This window comes from Primulina eburnea, chromosome 1, assembly GCF_022965805.1.
Source record: "Primulina eburnea isolate SZY01 chromosome 1, ASM2296580v1, whole genome shotgun sequence".
Lineage (NCBI taxonomy): Eukaryota > Viridiplantae > Streptophyta > Magnoliopsida > Lamiales > Gesneriaceae > Primulina > Primulina eburnea.
Window position 1 is genome coordinate 681,983 of NC_133101.1, and position 22,454 is coordinate 704,436.

Genomic DNA, 22,454 nt, shown 5'->3' on the forward strand with positions numbered 1-22,454 from the left:
CATTATCATACACTATTATTATTTTTATTGTAAAAAATTAGGATATGTGTGAAAATCTCTATTTAATAGAAAATTTAGTTGAAATTTCAAAAGAAAAGATAAAATTGGTCGTGTATTTGTTTTATATAAATTGATTAGTACAATTTTTTCAAGTCTAATAAATTAATAAAATTTTCACTTTACATATTATTATTTAAAAATGTGTTCATTTCATTATTTATAAATTAAGTTATAAAATTAATAATGCATTTTTTTTTTGGGATATGATCAGTGCAGTTTAGTTTATACTCTATGGAGTTTATTTTTTGAAAAAAATATTTTTAATTATAATATTAGATATTACAGGTTCGATATATACAATTTTTTACTGCATCATGATAATTATTTAAATAGTTTTAACATTTAGAATCAGAATAAAATATCAGGGGTGTTAATCGGGTCGGGTGGGTCGGGTTTCGGATCAACCCGCGGATTTTTTTATTTTTTTCCAACCCAAACCCGAAGCAACCCGAATACCTCCAACCCGAACACGAACCCGTATAACTCGATTCAACCTGTTTAACCCGCTTAACCCGAATTTTATTTATTTTTTTTAAAAAAAAATTAATGACAAAAATTCGAAAAATAAAAAATAATAATAACATTTTAATTTAAACACATAATAACAAAATTTTCGATTTAAATTTGAAAGTTTAATTGTAGAAAATTAAAGTATATTTATTAAATCAAATAAACAATTGTTAAAAAATAAAAAAAATATATACAAAATAAATATTAAATGATCAAAATTTATCATATAAATATACAATAAATTTTGTTCAAACATACCATATATAAAAATATAGGTAATATTTTCAAAAAAAAAAAGTTTTCGGGTCAACCCGCGACCAAACCCGAAACCCATCTAACTCGACACTAACCCGAACCCGAAATACCCCAACTCGAACCTGATTTTTTCGTGTTGGGTCGTGTCGGGTCGACGGTTGTTTTGTATTTTGACACCCCTATAAAATATTGCCAATCAAATAAAAATTTTATGGCAACATGTAACTGAATCTTTAGGTTCTTCCATCAATATGGTACAAGGAATCAAAATGAATAAATAATCATAATGGTAATACATAAAAAAGATCGGTTAGTTCGCGTGTTAACGAACTCATTGCTGAGAGATTTATGTATACATGTGCAGAATTCAATCGGCCTGATGTTGTTTTGGATTGACACATGAACTCTTAGAATCAGAAACCAAATGCTGCCTGAACATGGCAATAAAGTTCTCAACTCTTTGGTTCAATTCCTCCTTGCTGAACTCGAATTGAGCTTCTTCTAGCACTTTCCCATCTTCATCACATTTGATATTTGTTTCGTTTTCCACACACTGTACGCGAGCTATAATGTTAGCCGAAACGTGAGGCTGCCATGGTTGCATTTTCTTCTTCTTATCGAGTTCCGGATCGGCATTTCCATATTGTGTATCAGTACTGTGGTTCGAATTCGACGTCTGGGATTTGGAAGTGAAGAGAATGGGCAAGAGCAAGAGGTTCAACAAGAGGAACGCCCACACTCGCCAATGTGCGAAGAGGGACACAACAGTGGCACGTTCAATGCAGGCCATTAGCGCAGCTGTTCCTGCTGCGAACCAGACTGCTTTTATTTGGTCGTCTCGTCTAGCCTCCCCTGCCATTGATAAAAGTTGCACAAATCTCCTTAGCTGGAAGATTTAAAAAAATGGGTTTTCAACAAATTTAGATACCATGCTTCGAGTGTAGCAAATTTTTCGCCTTTTATAGATGAGTTCTCATGTTTTTTGGCTATTTTAATTCTTGGTGCTTGATTAATGAAAACTGGTTCGCAGGCTTTGTAATGATAAGTTGACATGTCCTTTGCGAGGGACAAGAAAACATTCTCGCCATGCACTGCAGCAGAATCAGTGGAATAAGCTAATCATCATCTACTCCAACTTGTGTAGCGAGTTCTCAAGTCCAATAATTTTCTGATTCTCTATATATACTTAAAGACCTTTACTAAAAACTAATGAGCTAAAATCTAACTGATGATGGCAAATTCATAGAGGGGGAGAAGGCCAATAAAGGGAACAATAGAGTGGGGTTGGGTAGTATTATAGCGCATGCTTTTATTTGAGAAATTGAAAGCTGACTTAACAGTGAAATGTTTGGGGTCGACACCTGAATGCACGCCTATGCTATGCTAGTGTTTAATATTACATTCTTAGTCCCACAAAGAAGAAAGTAAAACATTTTATTTCTTTGACAAGTATATTTTTAAAGTTTTACATTGATTTTTCTAAAAACAATAACTTTTAATTTCACAAATTCTTGATTATGCGAAGATGGCTTATATATATCACATCAAAAACTCAATATGAAACAAAAACTCAAGTTCGAAACTCAATTATAACAAACTATTTCTCCAATTCTTTTTTTGGGAAAACAAAAATCTTAGATTTGCGGCAATATATTTCACGGAAGATTTTTGTATCAAGTGATACTAACTTGCCATCATGTCTTGTAGAGCATTAAGTTTACACAATTACGGGATAAGATTTCAAGTCTGAGATTCCATTCGACAAGGCAAGTATTTCTTACTTAGCAACAACTATTTTTTAAAACACGTTAACAATTTTAAATGGTACGACTTATTTTGCTCGATATCTCCGATTATAAACCAAGTTTGGAAACTTCTTTCTTGTCTGTTTTTTTTTTCATTTATTGAAATTCCCAGCACTTGATAGCATTACCTATTTACCTTTTCTAACTAAGAAACTGAAAGTAACCTGAAAACCGAAAAGAGGGTGGTTTCATTGCTTACTAGATACAACTTCAAAAGGACAGTTACCCTTTTTTCCACCACCAGCTATCTCAAACAAGTTTTAAGATTACCGTTCATGCTACCCCAAATAAGAGCGCATATTTTACACGTTTCCATAACCAAACCATTTCATAAAATTGAAGGCAAAATTGCTAATAGAATGCCAGAAAGATACAAGAATGACCAATTATGAGAAATCATAAATAGGAATGTCGGGCACTTTCTTACAGTTCTTCCGCGAATATATAAAACATAGGTCTTGTTCTTCACATGGCTCGACCATTGCAAATCTCGACAGAGCAAGTTAACTGCTACCACCTCTTCCAGACAAAGAAATAAGCTGTAGAGAAGCAATTTTACATGAGGTCTTGATTATCAAGCAAATGGGCTTTGCGTGCACCACATCGTTGATCTCACATCAATTTCCAACACAAACATAAATAGATCATTCATCTGGTCAGAAAACACTTGTGGTTCACCAGAGAGTCACCGAGATTGTTTTTGGTTGAGACTAAACATATTTTGAACATATAATTGTATATTAAATGCATATGTAGTTTCAAAATATAACTCCCTCATTATATATTGTTGACCACAATGAGACGTTACACCAAACAAGTAACGTGGTTCAATTATAGAGTAAAGGTCATTCAACCTGATGCGCAACCTGCGCCAGTCCTCTGCAGTCCATGGGTGATTTAGTCAACAGTTTTGAGCTTTGACAGCCGGAGCTCTTTCTCAAAGGACTATCTGCAGAAGGAGATTTGCTCTCAGGGTAAATCATGGAGTCCTTTCTTTTCCTACTGAATGTATATTTGAAGACCCTTTCGCAGTCATCACAGCAAAGATTAGATGCTTCAGTTGCAGTGGCACAATTCACATCATGATCAATCTTTGATGCCTTATCCAACCCAAACATGACATCGTGCTCATCCTGTTTTACCAGAACATCTATCAATTCTATGTCCGTATCCGGTGGATTCTCATAATGCCTGAGATCATCATTTGAGTTTTCTTCTGCACAATCAAGATTCTTTACAATTTGAGTTTTGTCATCTGTTTTCAACTTATCGCCAGATTCAACACCGTGTCTGACTTTCTTAATCTTGCAGCACGACAGAGATGAAATGGCCAGACGAGCTTTCTTGAACTGATGAGAGCAAGCACTCATAACTTCATCCCAATGCTTGAGTTTTCTTTTTCTTATACTTCTACGGACAACAGAGACATCTTCACTTTTCCCACGTGGAACATTTTCCACCGACACAGAAGCACTCTCAACAATATTCATACTCTCAACATTGGTTGAATTCTCAAAAGGATCTAACTTCTCTCCAAGAGGTAAATCCTCGCTGACTATGTTCTCGGTCATCTGAACTGCCTGAGTACATCCATTCCCTAACACATCAGTCTCTTTTATGGGGGTCAAATTCTGGTGGTTGTCGACTGCATAAATATGACATTCAGAATTCACATCTGGGCTTCGCTTATCTAAACCAAAGTGCTTGCCATCAATAGTGAGAAGTTCTGGCCCAGACACTGGCGGTTCTGTAAACTGCTCATAACCACTTACGTTATCCTTCGCAGCCGTATAACTCACTTTCCCATTTTCACTTTGTCTCAAAGAAAGCACAGGCCTGCGCTTTGCCTGATCCAGTTGCTCCTGAGCCTCATTCAGTTCGGCTCTAAGCTCTAATATGATCCCTTCTGCTTCATCAAGCTGACATTCAAGCTCGTCAACTTTTCTTTGTTGATTGATGAACGTAACCTCTGCTTCTTTTTTCTGTTGACATTCATTTGATAATTATTTCAATACCAAATATTTATTCATTATCTTCAATTAAACTATCAAATCCAAACATGAAATTTTCAGATCATACCCAGCCATAACAATCATTCATGATCCTCGTCATATAATCTCATATCAGAATTCAATGATAAGATTGGACGCAAAGAAAAAAAACAAGAAGGAAGGAAAATCATTAATCAATCAAACTAACTCCCGAAAAATAAACAAAAAAAAAGTTAAATCGATGAAAACAATAGGCCATTGCTCATTCTCCGCAAACAAATCTTGTTCAAGTAGCGATTATTCGATAACTAAAGCAATCACGAGTAAAGTTTTATCTTTCCAACTTGCCTTCCTATCGATCATCTGTTTTAAACGAAGCAGCATTCGAGCAGCTTCTTCTTTTGTGGAAATCAAGTCCTGTTCTAATCTCCGAGCTTTTAGATCCGACGCCATCACTCGCGACGCCGCCTCTCTCGCTGTGTTCAGAATCATCTCCGCATATGCCCTCTTCAATGCGTCCATTTTCTGCACCCAAAAAAAAAAAAATCAAACCGATGATAACCTTGAAACAAAATGTATCAGCTCGGCAATCCACAACCGAGAGATTACCTCCGCATCCGCCATGCCTCGAAATCGGCGATTTCCGACGGGAAAAGGTACTGGATTTTTTATACTGAGATATGTTTTCGTTTGACGGTACAATCCGTGTCTAAATTCTGTCATGGAGGTGGAGTACGACGTCGTATTCGATGCCGCGTCGTCGTTGCGACGCTGATTAAGCGCGAAGACTTTAGTTGGAACTTGGGAAGGCGCGGGCCAGCGTGATTGAGATTTTGAATTCGTTTTCGATTTTTAAATGGGCTTCACTAGGTCTGGGCCCTATACCAAATAGGCCCAGGTTAGTTGTGTTGTGTTGTGTATGCTGATTCATCAGCCTCCAAAAACTGAGTCTGTGACTTTCATTACAATTGATTTACACTTTACTGTTTCTGACATTTCAATGACAATCAATAAATATTACTCTTTGGTAAGGGCAATGATTTGGATGTATAATACAAGTGACAAAAGATGGATAACTATATATAAGGGCACCCACATTGGGTGTTAAAAGGGGTGTTATAACACCTCTTTTAACACCCACTCTCTAATGTGAGTGGGCGTTATAACGCCCACTCACATGAGAGAGGGTGTGGGGCGTTCATCTGTATGAACGCCGATGAACGCCCCATGTGTCAGCCTATTTTTTTTTTAAAATTCCACATTTAGCGACGGTTTTTTAAAATCTGTCGCTCCTAGCGACGGATTTATAGAAACCGTCGTCGATCTGCTGACACGCGGGCCCTACGTGTTTTGAATTATATTTGGACGACCAAAAAAATTGGCCATTTAGCGACGGGTTTTTTTAAACCGTCGCTAAATCGTCGCTTTTTACGATGGCGTTTAACTAACCGTCGCTAAACGTTGTTACATATATAAAAACAAATTATTATTAATATAAAATAATAATAATTTAAATTTCTTAAAAAATTTGAAATTGAATTTATTTAATGTAAAATAAGAGTGAGATAAATGAGTGGACAGCGGGACCTACAAATAATGAGTGTGAATGTTAAAATGAATGTGGGAGAATAGATGTGTTAATGTAATGTGTATGTGGCATGTGGACCCCACGATTTTTGATGAGGTGGTGGGTGTTATAACACCCACCAATGCGGATACTCTAATGTGTTGTGACTAATCATAGGTGTTTGGTATATGGTTTTGAGCGATTAGCGATATTTTTGTAGATTGAGTGTTCCACATCCAAGTGATAGCATTGAGACTCGGTTGACAAGCTCATTGGCAAGACCGGAGGGGCTAGGTCGGAAATCAGGGTGGTTGCACCTTGCTTTGTATGTAAAGCAGTGTGCAGCCTCTTTGCAGAAGGCCTATGTTGGCGATAAAGTGAAACTCGAATCTTCTCCATATTACTATATCTCTAGAGTCAATAATTTGATATGAATCTTTTTATGAAATATGATAGATGATGACCATGATATAACTTCAATATTTTAAATCATATAAAAAATCAAATTTCACGTTTTGATAGCTCAAAATCGAACAATTATTCACAATTTATCAACTATAGTTGATTTAATTGAAAATATGCAATATTGGTTTAACCACAAGTATTCATTGATGGGAAACTCGTGAATGACAAGTGGAGCAGGTAGAAATCCCACTAAAAGAGTGGTGAACTAAAACATAAAAAGAATTCCAATGTGGTATCCAAAAGCAAGTTTTGATTTTTATTTTTACAAGGGAAAAAACATAGAAAGTCTTTAAAATCTAATGTTCCAAATTAATAAGTGAATTAACTGCATCAATGTCGATTAATTAACTTTTATAGAAGAGTGTAAACAAAACACCTATCCTAAAATTCAATCGAGAGACGTGGTAAAATTATGTTTTTCAGGCCGGGGGTGATTAATTCAAAACTATTTTTTTTTACCTTTAACAGAGTGATGATGCTTGTCGGCCATTGAACCAAATTTCATGATCATTATAAAAATAGCGCGCACACACATAGATAGAACGACTTGATCTATATTTAAAGTTAAAGTAATATTTTTAAAATAAAAAATAATATATTTTCGTGAGAGAGGTCAGATAAAAAATTTGTTTCACAACAACGATTTGTAAGACGATGTTGTATAAATTTTTTTGCTGATGAAATAATAAATAAATTAAGCAGAAGACCAACAGATCCAATGTAGTAGCCCGAATTCCAAATTGGGTAATTAACGGAGTAATGGTGATTAAGAAGGTTTAATGTGTAATTTTGACCGAGTCATGATCGGACGGACCGAAGATGGTTCGGAAGCACCGAAGAGTTCGGAAGGTCCGAAGTGGGTTCGATGGATCCGATCATGAGGTGTCAAGAGCAGCTGGACACGTGCATGTTCGGACGGTCCGAAGTGTATGATCGGAGGATCCGATCATGAGCTGTCAAGAGCCAATGGACACGTAGCGTTCGGACGTTCCGAAGTATTGTTCGGAGGATCCGAACATGGCCTATAAATAGTGCTCGGATTTCTCATTTTGTGACTTGCCAATTCATGATTTTGCCTCATAGTTGAGAGGATTTGGAAGGTTTCTAGGGTTAGTTGTTGGTCGAGCGATAGCCAAGAGCTGCCAGGAGTAGTAGCGTAGCGGCGCCTGAGTTTCAAGGCAATCGACATCAAAGGGCTGTCGACGGACGAAGGTAAACCCTAAACCTTTGGTAGTACTAGGGAGTACTGGTTTTGCTAGTCGAGCATGGTAGTATTGATTGAGTATGCTTTTGATGCGTAGGCTTGTGCTAGACCTGATTAGCGGTGTTGCGTAAGGCTAGGCTTGCTGTGATAGAGGTACGAAAGTACTATCCGAGATATCCTGGTTGAGTATACATTCTTATATGTGTTGCATGATTATGTGGTGCATTGATATATGTCATATGATGCATGCTATTATGTCACGTTTACTACTGCATGTTGCATTTCATATTGAGCCGTATCTCCTTCGAGATAGCCTTTACTGTTGAGCTGTATCTCTTTCGAGATAAGCTATATCTTGTGGGGCCGCTCAGCCCTGTCTTGTCTTGTGGACGCATGGACACCGAGAGTACACAGTGGCCGACGGGTCGGGAGGGCTTCGGTGATCCGGGACATTTTAGGTCCACGTCTGTTCTTGCAGTGGATGCAGTGACCCAGAGGTTGGACCGCGCGGCACTATCCACTTGGCGCCTCTAGACTGAGCATTTTGAGATCTTTTGTGACTCCTGTTTCTTGACTACCCTGGTATCATATCATAGCATGTGCATTTCATATAGGTTTGTATACTCATACTTTTGCACTGGGCGTTCTTATCGCTCACGTCCTCGGTTTTGTTTATTCTTGGACACCCCATTCCCACGGGGCAGGCCTCAGGTTGGACAGCTCAGGAGGAGCAGGAGGAGGACGTTGAGTAGCTGGTTGGTTTAGTTTATCGGTATTGTTTTGATTCGATATGGTTGTATTGGGTATTTTATTTTGAGTTATTCTAGACTTCGATTGGGTTGTATAACCACTATTGTTGTTGACTGTTCCGCTGTTATCTCTGATTGTTTTTAATAATTAAGTTAAGTTGCATGCTTAGTTCTTGCCTAGTAGGTGATTCTGGAACGGGTCACTACATCCAATGAGACCAACGATATATATATTATTTTATTTTATTTTATTTATAATTTGGTAAAAACCGTGTTTTGACCAACCCCAGAAAAGGGTTTTGGAAAGTCATCATCGACTTGAATTTCCTTTTTTCAATGATGCTCCATTTTATATTAATAATAATCATTATAATAAAAAATTATAATATAATTATCATCGCATTACACAATTCTATTATTTTATTTTAACTTAAATCACACACTTTTTATTATTATTATATCTTCTTGACTATTCATTGATAATATTTGATCAGTGAGATCCGCTTGATCAGAACAAATATCCCTCGAGTACGTGCTCCATTTTTCACTTCACGAAAACATTATTTGCGATATTAATAAATTAACATTTCAAGCAATAGTATCATAAAAAAAAGTCAAAACCCTTTTAAATTTACCTCGTTTAAATAATAAAATCATTATTATTTTTAAATAAAAGAATAGTTTTCAAACGTATGGATGCATCCACTTTGTGAATTGTGGCACAGTATAATTTTAAGTGATGAATTACTACCATGGATGATCGAAATTCAGCACAAAAATCATTGAATTTGACCACCAACGAAATTATGTATTCTTGGTGCAAAGTCTAGTAATCCCATTTCATTTGGCACTGTAGTCTGTGCAGTGTTTTATTTCTTGCCTTCAATCTTCAGATAACAAAATATATATTAATATTTTGTTTACAACATAAATCTGTTGTATACATAACAACTTAAAATTTTATATTTTTCAATCACAAATGCAAAGGATGAAATATAATGTCGTTTAAATTGATTGTATAATAAAAAAATTTATTTTATATGAAATAAAAATCAAAAAAAACTTTTTGTCTTAAAATTCAGAAATAGGAGAATAATCTTAGACAAAAACTTGATGGTCTAACGGGTCGTATTTGTGAGACGGATATCTTATTTGGGTCATCCATGAATAAGTATTACTTTTTATTGTGAACATGAGTAGAGTTGACCGTCTCACATATTAAGATCCGTGAGACGGTCTTACATGAGACCCATTCATAATCTTAAGCTTGAAATCACACTACCAAGCTCTCCGAATTTCATGCAAAGAACATTTATCTCTTCGTTTACAGTACTTCTCTGGGAATTATATTTATCTTCGATGTGATCAATCCCACCTCTGTTTCAACACTATCAATCATGATTCCTCTCTATTTTTTCATTAGATTCAATCCCATTTCTCTGCTGTTACTTTTCCTGCTCTGCTCCAGTTCTTTCTCCGACTCTGTAGATGATGTGAGGTGCCTGCAAGGACTGAAGAACTCCTTCACCGACCCGGAAGGGAAGCTCAAATCATGGGTTTTCTCGAACAGTTCAGTTGCATTCGCATGCAGTTTCGCGGGAGTTTCTTGCTGGAACAACCTTGAGAACCGCGTTTTGAGTTTACAGCTCCGCGATTTTGGTCTCATAGGGAAAATTCCGGATTCTATTCGGTTATGCCACGACACGCAAACGTTGGATCTCTCTTATAACTCCCTCTCAGGTTTGATTCCTTCGCAAATCTGCAGTTGGTTGCCTTATTTGGTGACTCTTGATTTGTCGCGCAATTACTTCATCGGCCCCATACCAGAGGATCTTGCGAAATGCTCGTATCTGAACACTTTGATTCTGGATGATAATAAGCTCAACGGCACTATTCCTCACCAGTTATCGAATTTAGGGAGGTTGAAAAAGCTATCTCTGGCGAATAATGATTTATCTGGGCGGGTTCCGTCCTTCAAGGGCGCCTCTTTGGAGCTTGATATTGGTGGGAACAGCGGGCTTTGCGGTGCGTCGCTGAGAAAATGTGGTGGATTGACGAAGAAGGATTTGGCCATTATTATTGCTGCGGGGGTTTTCGGTGCCGCTGCTTCATTGTTGCTGGGATTTGGTTTGTGGTGGTGGTATCATATGAAGTTGGGGAAGCAGAGAAGGGGAAGATTTGGAATTGGTGGAAGAGATGATGGTGACAGTAGTTGGGCTGAGAGGCTGAGGTCTCACAAGCACACTCAAGTAATATTGTTTCAGAAGCCACTTGTGAAGATCAAGTTGGCGGATTTGTTCGCTGCCACGAAAAATTTTAGTGAGGAAAATGTGATGATATCGAGTAGGACTGGAACGACTTATAGTGCGTTTTTGCCGGATGGGTCTGTACTGTCCATTAAGCGGCTTAGTCTGTGTAGGATGGGGGAGAAACAGTTTGTGATGGAGATGAATAGGCTAGGACAGTTGAGGCATCCGAATTTGGTGCCATTGTTGGGGTTTTGCGTGGTGGAGGAGGAGAGACTCCTGGTTTATAAACACTTGTCGAATGGGACTTTGGGTTCGAAGTTGCGTGGCAATGCTAGTACTAGTGTCTTGGATTGGTCGACTAGGTTTAGGATTGCGTTAGGGGCGGCTAGGGGGCTTGCTTGGCTGCATCATGTGTGTCATCCTCCAATAATGCACCAGATAATTAGTTCAAACGTCATTCTTCTTGACGAGGATTTTGATGCTCGAATAATGGACTTCGGTTTGGTAAAACTCTTGGTATCTTCAGGATCTAACGAGAGTAGTTACGCGTGTGGAGATTTAGGTGAAGTTGGATATATTCCTCCAGAGTACTCAAGTACGATGGTTGCTTCTCTTAAAGGGGATGCTTATGGTTTTGGGGTCATACTTCTTGAGTTGGCAACTGGACAAAAGCCACTTGAAGTTATCGTTGGTGATGAAGTGTTTAAGGGCCATCTTGTGGACTGGGTGAATCAGCTCTCGGGTTCTGGTCGAATCAGAGATGCTATTGATAGTCGATTATCTGGCAAAGGCAACGACGAAGACATTGCGCGGTTCTTGAAAATCGCATGTAATTGTGTGGTTTCTAGGCCTAGGGATCGGTGGTCTATGTACCAAGTTTATGGGTCATTGAAGTGCATGGCTGAGGAACTGGGTTCATCGCAACGGTACGATGAATTTCCTTTGGTGCCTGTAGAACAAGAGTCCAGTAATAGCCCCATCTGATATATGATGAGCAAAAAGTGTGAGAAGATGTTTATTACATTTGCTTCAGCTTTAATTTACATTTGAAGATTGGAAGAAGCCTCTTTGAACTGTTCTTTTCATGGAGTATGTCATTATATCACTGATAGGCAAAATCAAGATTCAAGATCGACAAAAGTCCCGTGGCATATATCTATCATTGTTTTGCCGCCGCCACTTGGTAAAGTGTCGTAAAAATTTAAAATAAAATAATAATAATAATCATTTAATATATCTAATATATATTATATTTTGGGAAACATCATACATTCATACTATCATAATTGTGTGCCAATGTGCAAATGACTAATGAGGAAATAATACAAAACTAAAGCCCCTATATCAAAATTGTCATTCGGGAATTCCAAGGTTTCATATTTAGGAATTTGAGGACGTGGGTTTTGTGCCTCCCATGCAACACAAAAGAGTTTGAATCTCCGTCACTTTAGACTTCTCGAAACTATCAAAATCAAACCTAAAAAAAAATTAAAGGTAACACAACAAAATCAAAGTAATAACCATGAAAAAAAGGGGACATGCACACACTTGCTCTTTAAATTTCACTACGGTTATTATATTTATCAAACACAAAAAATTGTTTGAAACGGTCGTATTTTGTAAGACATATATTTTATTTGAGTCATCTATTAAAAAATATCATTTTTTATGTTAAGAGTGTTATTTTTTATTGTGAATATTGGTAGGATCGACCCTTCTCACATATAAAAATTCGTGAGACCGTCTTATTAGAGACATAATCTTTATCAAAGACTGCAATTTTCAATCTTTCCTAGTGTTTATCTAATATATATATATATATATATATATATATATATATATATATATATATATATTTCATTTTAATGAAAATTATTTATCATCAATTTTGGAAAGAAGAGCCCCTTTAATCCATATATATATATATATATTTCGTTTTAATGAAAATTATTTATCATCAATTTTGGAAAGAAGAGCCCCTTTAATCCGTGCAAGGTGCTTTATTAGGGAAAAGAGGGTGCATTTTGATAAAAGATCCCCAATCAACCGAACAAAAGGTGAAGACAACATCCTTTAATCCATGGGGGATATACTCTCAAATAAATAAAAACAAGCGAAGAATCCGATTTTTACTCAGTTCTTGAAATTTGCACCTAAATTCATGGAAGAATTTCGTTTTATTATTGAGAAAAAGAAATCATGTCAATTTAAAGTTTTTTTTCAAACAAAATTTCCTATTAAAAAACATGTAAAAATATGCAAAATATATAAATAAACTATTTGCTTGAAAGAAGAAATGCACATGCATATCTTATCGCAAAAGCACCAAACTATGCATTATGAGTGACATAAAAACTAAATTTTTATCTACCAAAAGAAGTATTTCCTGTAATATTTTTCAAAATAGACACAATGAACCATATAATTGAATACTCACCAATTTACTATAAACACTGCCTCTTTAAGATTTCAAATTTGGATAATAAGAATTAACAAATGAACAAAAGATGTTCACCGTCATGGAGTTAATTCAAGAAATCTCATATATATATAATCCCATCAAATCCTCACACTCTCGTGCGTGGTAATCTTGAATTCCCAGCTCTCCTGCAAAATTGCACAAACCATTTTTAACATAAATAAGCAAGAAACCAACAAACCACGACAAAGCCACTTTACATGACCAATTTTACTAATCAGTCGCAACCGGTGGCCGAGCCAGGGGTGACCGCAGTCGCCCTTTCTCATGTTTAAATTTTTTTAAACAGGCGTCTAATTATACAAATATCTGTTGCCGCCACCAGTCACAACATATATTCAACGATCGAAATCGAAACTTCTTGTAGCAGGGCGTGTTACCTGTTGTGAATGGGGTCTGGTCCATTGGGCACTCTTCTCCTGCTGACACAATGGTGCTTAAAATCCTGATGCAGTGAACTCCACTTGGTCCTAGCTAGTTTCACAAGGCCGAAACTTCTTGTTGAATATGGGATATTAATAAAAATAGAACCCCTTGTATTTTTGTGGTAAGGTAGAGTCAGCAGAAGCAAAAACCAAAGAAAACTAATGGATAGAGCAGCAACAAGAACTCTTTTGTCACTACCCATTATCTGACTCATTCTGCTCATGAATAAAAAAAAATTCAAATGCCTCAGGGAATGAAGAACGAAAGAGACAAAATAATATTTGAGACTAATAATGAATTGAAGTTTATAGATATGGCTTGCCCTTAGGCATACTGCCAAAGAAAGGTCTGCTCTTACTTTGGAAACAAATACACACACGCAATCTATACGTATTCTTTTTTATAAATGCTTTTTTATTTAATTCTTGTGTACTTATTAGAACTAGAAAAATGCACGTGCGTTGCACGTAAAAACCTAAACTACTGAAAATATATGTACGAAATTTTGATAATATTTAAATGAATTAAAACATGGTTAATAACATTTATCAAATGAAACAAACTAAGCCATAAAAAATCATGATCATAGACGGTATATGAATCAGAGAAATTATCTTATCCACTTGACACACTTTCCAATATGCTTCTTGGTTGATTTTGACAACTCAACAACTCTTTGTCCAGGGGCGGATCCAGAATGATATGTTTGGGGGGCCGGTCTACCTCAATTCCTGAACGTAGAAAAAATTCCAAGAATCCTTGTCTTTCCTTCTGATGTGTCTCCGAACTCGCGTCCCACAATATTTCACTCGACAGTCGACAATATAGCAGATGTTTTGCAAAAGGTTATTATTTCAAATGGCTTTCTTGATTATGTTTGTATTAACCAACTATAAAGGTTTTAAGTTGGGACTTTGTAAAAGCCCGTTATTTAGGTTTTCAAAAAAAATTGCAGAACAATGTCAAAAAACAGCGTATAAAAAGAATTAAACATGGACCATATGTGTAAACCTCGAAAGTCTTTAACCATTAGACTAATTATAGATACTTAAAATTTTTATGGGTCAAATAATATATATACTAAATAATAAAATATATCTTACATAGTAAAAAAAAATTAAAAAATTCAAGGGGGCCGTGGCCCCCTCCGGCCCTACAGTGGATCCGCCCCTGTCTTTGTCGTAGTTTGTTATGTTTGTTATATGCATATAACTATTTTGGTATGCTCAGCAAATATCTGATCGTCTATAGCTATAAGATTAATAAATTTTCAACAACTATTTCTCAATCACTGTGAGAAAAATTACTTGAAATCTCTTCAAATGACTATATCTTAGAATTGTGTCCTCATTTAATTTGACACAATTCAAGAAAATCATCTTTGATCGTCATTTTTTGGAAGCTTTGCAATAATGATTGCGTGCATCATGTCATGAGGATGATATAGTTTCAATCTCATTTGTTGCGTTTATAACATAATATTATATTATTCATTGAAACAAAACAAATTTTCTTCTAGCGAGTTTATATTTTGTTTTATAATATTTTATCTTATAGAACGACATACAAAATTATTTATTGTATTTTAAAAATCTTGAGAATAGATACGAATAATGTAATTAAGATATGCATATGAGATATCATTCTAATATATGTCAAAGTATTTGTTTTATTCAATATCTCATCTAATAATGTAACCATTTAGATTTCATGAGCATTTTACGATAGTCAAAATTAATTTGATGAAATATTGTAGAATTTTATTTGAATTTCAATATTTGGCTAATTAGTGAATTTACTTGACAAGGAGTTTTCTATGCTACATCATATATGTTATGAATTAGCTGGTTAGACACTTTGACTTAAAAAAGAGACAAAAACAATCTCGTATCACCTCGAAATATATCGAGATAATATTGGAGGAAATAAAGTGAAACTGGCTCGATGTCTCAATAAAATGCACATAATTCATCTGTTATATTGTGTCAACAAAGCTTTAGAATTGTTCTCATACCATTATAAATAGAATGAAAATTATGTACAATTTGTTTTTCATGTATTTTTTTTTCTGAATGAAGAATTTTTTCTTTTTGAAAAACTATTTTATTGAAAAATATTGACATTTATATGTCGCACAACCATGAAGTAGCAACATAATCATTATATAATATTTAATGCACACATACAATTCTTCAATTTCTTCTTCATTGTGCTTCGTTGAAATTTAAATCTGAATCATTCTTGATATTAAAATTTTGCTTTAAATATGATTTAATATATATGTATATGTTTAATGTTACTTAGTTGAACCAAATTTCAAATATCTATAAAAAAATGTGATTGAATTATATCATACAGAAATTAGGACATAGTATGTAGGACTGATCACTTGCCGTTTTACCAAAAGTTATAGCTAGTAGTAATTGTGCAACTCAAATCTTTTAAACCGCGCAACAGCTCAAGCACCACGGTTCGGCCGCTCAACCAAGTAGGGACAATTATTCCACCCAACAATCTTCCTCCTATAATTGCACTCCTTGTAATCAATGAGAATCGAACCCGTGACCTTGGCTCTGATACCAATTGTAAGACTGAGCGTTTGTCGCTTTACCAAAAACTATAGCTAGTAGTAATTGTGCAACTCAAATCTGTTAAACTGCACAGCACCTCAAGCATCACGGTTCGACCGCTCTACCAAACAGGGACAATTATCGCACCCAACATAGTAATACACAACATATTTTTTTATTTAACATGTCTTTTTTTCCCATCCACTATGTTTGTTGAAACTTTTTTGTTCAAAATTTGACGCATTTCGTAGACTATATATATGAAAAACCAAGAAATTATATAATTCACAGAAACCATTTATTATTCTCTTCATAGAACAGAAGACCCAAAATACGTGGTTTGATTGGTGTACACTCATACTTATTTTTATATAAACAACAAGACACATCATATAATATCAGAAAAATCAATTACCGCCAACAATACTAACCAAAACGAATAAAAAAATCATAACACAAACAATCTCGATAAGAAAAAAATGATAACTCAAAGTTCAAAAATAATTTATTTAGTACAATAACAAAGAAATTGAAGTATATACGAGCAATAAAAAGCATAAATCACTCTCAAATTAAATATTAACCCATATTATTTACAATTTGTATAAATTTTCCAATATTTTTTTTAAATAAATAGAAGACGTCTTATTAATGTCATCGTTTTATAGATATTCATTCCACTTCTTTAAAAAACACAAATGAAAAATGGTGCCTTGAAATCATAATAAAACCATTTAGAAAAGCAGCTGTAAAAATATAATACAAAGTCACACAATTTTTCTTAAACCATAGAAAAATATTAGACTATTGACAAAATATATGTAGCAACAACAAAACATGCGTTAACTTGTGATATAATTAAAATTTAGAATCATGCATAATCATTGAATTAGAACAAAATCGCATGCCAAAAATCTACTGGATATTATATATTTTAATAATTTATCCATATTTGTCGTTTACCAGAGGACTCTTAGACCTACCAATTTTTGTAGTTCACCTATTATTTTCATAATAAATAATATTACAAAAATAATATAAACAAGAACATAAAAACTCAAATTAAAATGCCTTCTATCAATCTAAGTAAAAAAATTGATTAGATAATATAATAATGTCGTAAAAAATTTAAATATTGATTTATATACAGAAGTTTGGAAATATATTTGTCCCAATAAATAAAAGATATTATCTCTTGATATTCTGAGACATAAGGTAAAAACGAAGAAATATTTCAATTTTTTAATATTTTCTAAGTCACTTTAAACTAAGTAATCTAAGCAAACAGAAAACATGCATTATGTGTTTAAAAAATAACAAAATATCTTAATAATTAAAAATTGAAAAATAATCATTTTTGTTGGATATTTGATTTTGTTTTCTCTTTTTTTGTGCCAACAAACAAATAACAAAAACAATCCAAACACAATTACATGATCAATACAAATGACATATAACAATCAAACATGTTAACGCTAGGGTAAAAAAACACCTCTCATTGCAAGAACAAAAAATGATCAAATAGAGCATATTATTTAGTAATATTTATTTAGCAGCATTTATAAAAAAATTGACTAAATAACTTAAAAACAGTGTTTGAAATCTATTACAGAAAAATATTTCTCTCAATCGTATATTTCTATTGACACATGAGGAGTCTGAAAATATTTTTATTCTAAATGAGAGAAAGAAATTTTGTATGACCTTAATATTTATTAATACTTTATTTTTATTCAATCCGACTCATCTCTTTTGTCTTCTTATTATTATCTGACGGCAATGTATAAATTTAAAGTAAATTAAAATAATAGTTAGTTTGATTGAGTTAAATACACTATTAATGATCTTATTAAACTAAAATAAAAATGACTTAAATAACACCATTAATATGACAAATTGTAATATAAAAAAATAAAGTGATTTTGTGTGAATTTGATGTCAATGTAATCACAATTCACATTCATATATAGATATTAGTATAGATTAGTATAGATAGATAGATTAATTTAATTTTAATTAATTAATTTTAATTTTATGAAATAGAAAATGAAAAAGGAAACATGTATTCAATTCACATATTTATATTAGTATAGTATAGATATAGATAGATTTTAATTAATTAATTTTAATTTTATGAAATAGAAAAAGAAAAAGAAAATATGTATTAATTATTAATATGAAAATGTATATTAATGATTAATATTAAACGAAAGTAAGGATATTTATGTAAATTCACAATTCAATTCATATATTTATATTAGTATAATTTTATGAAATAGAAAATGAAAAAGAAAACATGTATTCAATTCACATATTTATATTAGTATAGTATAGATATAGTTAGATTTTAATTAATTAATTTTAATTTTATGAAATAGAAAAAGAAAAAGAAAATATGTATTAATGATTAATATGAAAATGTATATTAATGATTAATATTAAATGAAAGTAAAGATATTTATGTAAATTCACAATTCAATTCATATATTTATATTAGTATAGATAAAAGAGTAACATTTAACACGAATAATTAACAATCTACAATAGTTAAAGAGTGCTGTTATCTACACGTCAATTTTCTTATTACTCGCACGCCACTTTATTTATAAATAAACATGAATTTCCCTCGTTTGTATATTTTAAATTATATTAACCCCTTAAATTAATATAAAGTCAGGGTCCAATCCGAGTGAGGAGGATAGCATAGTACTGATAAAGTGGGTTTATTTCATACCATCCATGTGGGTATTGCTCCCATGATAAGATGGATAACCAATATTTGTCCATGAATATATAGGCCCCACTTTTTTTTATAAAATTATATGTGTGGCAAGATTTTACTCGTTGAAATGAAGTGAAACATTGCCCACATATTTAAGTTCTCGTTAACGGATAAAGTGGAGAGTCTCCCAATTGCTTTACACATTGATTGGCCCACACAAGACTTGCCCTTTAATTAGGTTGGCGTGTGCATTTTTATACGCCTAACTTATGGACCTCGCTACCTTCCTATTTAGTAAATAAATCCTACTCTTTTCATAAAGAAAGGACCATTCGATGTTATTGCCTGTACTAAAATGAGTTATGTCTTGATTAATTCTCTGTATATCTCAATATCATTGATCACGTGAGCTTCGCATTTCAAAGAAAATTGATGTCGCGTGTTGCAATCGAAAGACTAAAATTTCACAGAGTCATAGGAGAAAATATTGCACGTTAGTGTAAAATATTATTAACAGATTGAACGTAAAAAATCGATCTGTTATTTTTAACATACTTCATCCGTTGATTGCATAGGATACCTATAATTTGAAATCATTATTATTACGTCTTCCAAGATGTTTAAGATTTGGTATGTAAAAATTGTCTTATAAGCTTATATATAGATTTTCAAGGGAGTAGTGTTATGTTATGATTCCACATTGTCTCTGTTAGAAATAATGGAACGACGAACAAATACTAAAGCCTCTTCTATCTAAAATGCTTATATTAATTTGAACTTGAAATATTTCATCCGACTCATGGCCTACAATAAATGAGCTGAAATTCCTTGTCTTTATAAAGAATGACAAGTTAAACATAATTAATATGTTGCCAAATGCAAGTGGCAACAACAATGTTATATGGTCCCCAAGTGAATCTATTTTGCTTTTTTAATGCAAGAAAAAAAATAGAATTTTGAACTCAAAAGTGACAATATACCCCCAAAAAAATCCCAAAGCAGCCAATACTAGAAATCACAGCCAGATAATTAATCGGCGATGATTTGTAATAAACATAGTTCTATCGTCAATTTCCATCGTCATGTCATCATTTTTCGGTGTCACATAAATGTTCTGATGAAAAATGACTAAAATCGAAAAAAATATGAATTATCATATCCATAATGTAAGGAAAAAAATTTATACATTATCAGAATTTCTTTGATCATGTCAACTATTTTGTCTTAACTAGGAACGAATACGTGCGATGCACGTGGGTGACTAATAATGAAAAATATAATCACGAGAATTAGATAATATTTAAAATCGTTTGAATAAAATTTTGTTTATTAGTATTTATCAATCTAAATACATCAAAAAACAATACATTATGACAATAAATCATATATATTCACTTATTTATATGATATTTTTCAATGCGCATGATTATAACATAATGACAGCTCTTTTAAATCCAAATATCATTCAAAATGAAAAACAATAAAAATAAAATTAATAGAATAGTGAATTTTACCAAAATCAAAACCACAATGTACTTAAATAGAATACATACAAATTTCAAATAAAATTATCTTAATTTACTAAATTGTCATAATAATGTTAAAATAAAACCGTTAAAACTTGTTACTAAGTTAAGAGTATGTCTTATGTGAGACCGTCTCACGGATCTTAATTATCTGTGAGATGGGTCAACCATACCCATATTCACAATAAAAATTAGTATTCTTAGCTTAAAAAGTAATACTTTTTCATAGATGACCCAAATAGAGATCTGTCTCACAAAATACGACTCGTGAGACCGTCTCATACAAGTTTTTGTCCTAAGTTAAATATCACTTGTGCTTTTGCTAACTTTTAACCCCTTGTGGATTTTATTTAATTTTTTATGTTTTTTTAAATACATATTATAGATAATTAATTATATATCAGAATCAATCATTTACAAATTAATATTGGTGATTAATAATTTCAGTGAAATAAATTTTTTAAACATAATATCACTCAAATAAATATGTGTAGTAAAACACATATATAAAATAATATGTAATACTCAGTTAAAAAATATCATATGTAAAATTGTAATATATAACAAATGATAATAAATTATCAATATAATTCATATTTATTATAATGATTATATTAATTAAAAAAATTATCAGGATTATATCATAAATTTAGTTAAAAATTAGAAAGTAATTTTCATTCTTTTTAATTTATCATTACTTTTTATTTATATGAATAAAGTTGAAATAGATCAAACTAATCAAATTATACTGTAAATAAAATATAATTTTTTTTTTGCAAAAAATCATATAGAATCTACATGAACTCAATGTTTATTTTCATTGGAAAAATATGATAAGATAAATGATATTTACTGACATGATTTTAATAAAACTTGTAGAAAAGCATAAGTTTGAGATATATATTGATATATTAATTAAATATCATAATTTAATAAAATAAAGTGTAATATTAAGGTATTTTGTAATATTTATGTTAATTCAACCAAATAATAAAATAAGGTTATTATCATTTTCAATCACAATCCTTAAATATGTTTTTCTCAAATAATTTACAACACGTTATTAATTTAGTTAAATTATAGTAATATTAATCGAGTTATACCTCATCACAAATCAAATGATTTCATCCGAAAGCAAACCAATATACTATCCTAACCACACATTACCTCAACTATTTCATCATGACAAATTTTGAGTAGAGGTGATAACGACAATCATTTACCCACACATATGCTCCGTTGAGTTGCAATAATAATAATAATAATAATAATAATAATAATAATAATAATAATAATAATAATAATAATTTTATTATTATTATTATTATTATTATCATTATTATAAAAATTATTAGTAATCATGACTTAATTAATGTGGTGTGGTACATGAATAATATTTAGCAACATGAACAATTTTGAAATTTAAAAATGAGGTTAAAAGTTCTTGATGTAACAAAACTAAAATAAATATAAACTAATATATAATTCGGAAGACGAGAATTTAAAATGACTATCAAAATAAATCATCGGAAACTAATATAATCTCATAATTTTGTGAAAGATGATAAATTTATTAAATAGATTAACCGAACTGTAAAAAAGATGAAGGAAAAGAAATGATAACAACACACGAACCATCGATAAATTAAATCAAAGAAATTAAACTAACGTAACATCAAATAATTAAGTTAAAAAAAACTAATAGAAGGAGGAAAATAGATAATCACTAAAAGATCCAATGAATTAAACAAATTAATGTAATAAAAGTAAAATAAATATACACTATATAGTTTGGATATGGGAGCTCAAAATAACCATAAAAATACATCCTTAGAGACCAAGATATAATCTTCAAATTTTGTGAAAAGCGACAAGA

At 32.5% G+C, this 22,454-nt stretch overlaps 3 protein-coding genes across 3 annotated transcripts; 1 reads left to right on the top strand and 2 right to left on the bottom strand.

The window, feature by feature from the left end:
• Positions 1-1,192: 1,192 nt before the first annotated feature.
• On the bottom strand, positions 1,193-1,684 carry LOC140814561 (uncharacterized). Its single transcript, XM_073173585.1, has one exon. The coding sequence runs from the start codon at positions 1,682-1,684 to the stop codon at positions 1,193-1,195; it is 492 nt and encodes a 163-aa protein (XP_073029686.1).
• A 1,191-nt stretch (positions 1,685-2,875) lies between these two features.
• Positions 2,876-5,411, bottom strand: LOC140831969 (uncharacterized). The gene is made up of 4 exons (XM_073195741.1): positions 5,231-5,411; positions 4,970-5,146; positions 3,485-4,612; positions 2,876-3,169 (listed from the first exon to the last, which is right to left on the bottom strand). Exons 1-4 carry the CDS (start codon positions 5,342-5,344, stop codon positions 3,134-3,136), a joined length of 1,455 nt encoding a protein of 484 aa, XP_073051842.1. The 5' UTR covers positions 5,345-5,411; the 3' UTR covers positions 2,876-3,133.
• A 4,456-nt stretch (positions 5,412-9,867) lies between these two features.
• Positions 9,868-12,051, top strand: LOC140831898 (probable inactive receptor kinase At1g27190). Its single transcript, XM_073195633.1, has one exon. The coding sequence runs from the start codon at positions 10,004-10,006 to the stop codon at positions 11,837-11,839; it is 1,836 nt and encodes a 611-aa protein (XP_073051734.1). The 5' UTR covers positions 9,868-10,003; the 3' UTR covers positions 11,840-12,051.
• The last annotated feature ends 10,403 nt before the right edge of the window (positions 12,052-22,454 follow it).

Excerpts from the sequence above, each read along its gene's own strand:
- LOC140831969 (XM_073195741.1), bottom strand. The coding sequence starts at position 5,344 with ATGACAGAATTTAGACACGGATTGTACCGTCAAACGAAAACATATCTC. Across the intron at positions 5,147-5,230 it reads GAGGCATGGCGGATGCGGAG|AAAATGGACGCATTGAAGAG; the intron begins GTAATCTCTCGG and ends TTTTGGGTGCAG. Across the intron at positions 4,613-4,969 it reads AACAGATGATCGATAGGAAG|AAAAAAGAAGCAGAGGTTAC; the intron begins GCAAGTTGGAAA and ends GAATGTCAACAG.
- LOC140814561 (XM_073173585.1), bottom strand. The coding sequence starts at position 1,684 with ATGGCAGGGGAGGCTAGACGAGACGACCAAATAAAAGCAGTCTGGTTC.
- LOC140831898 (XM_073195633.1), top strand. The coding sequence starts at position 10,004 with ATGATTCCTCTCTATTTTTTCATTAGATTCAATCCCATTTCTCTGCTG.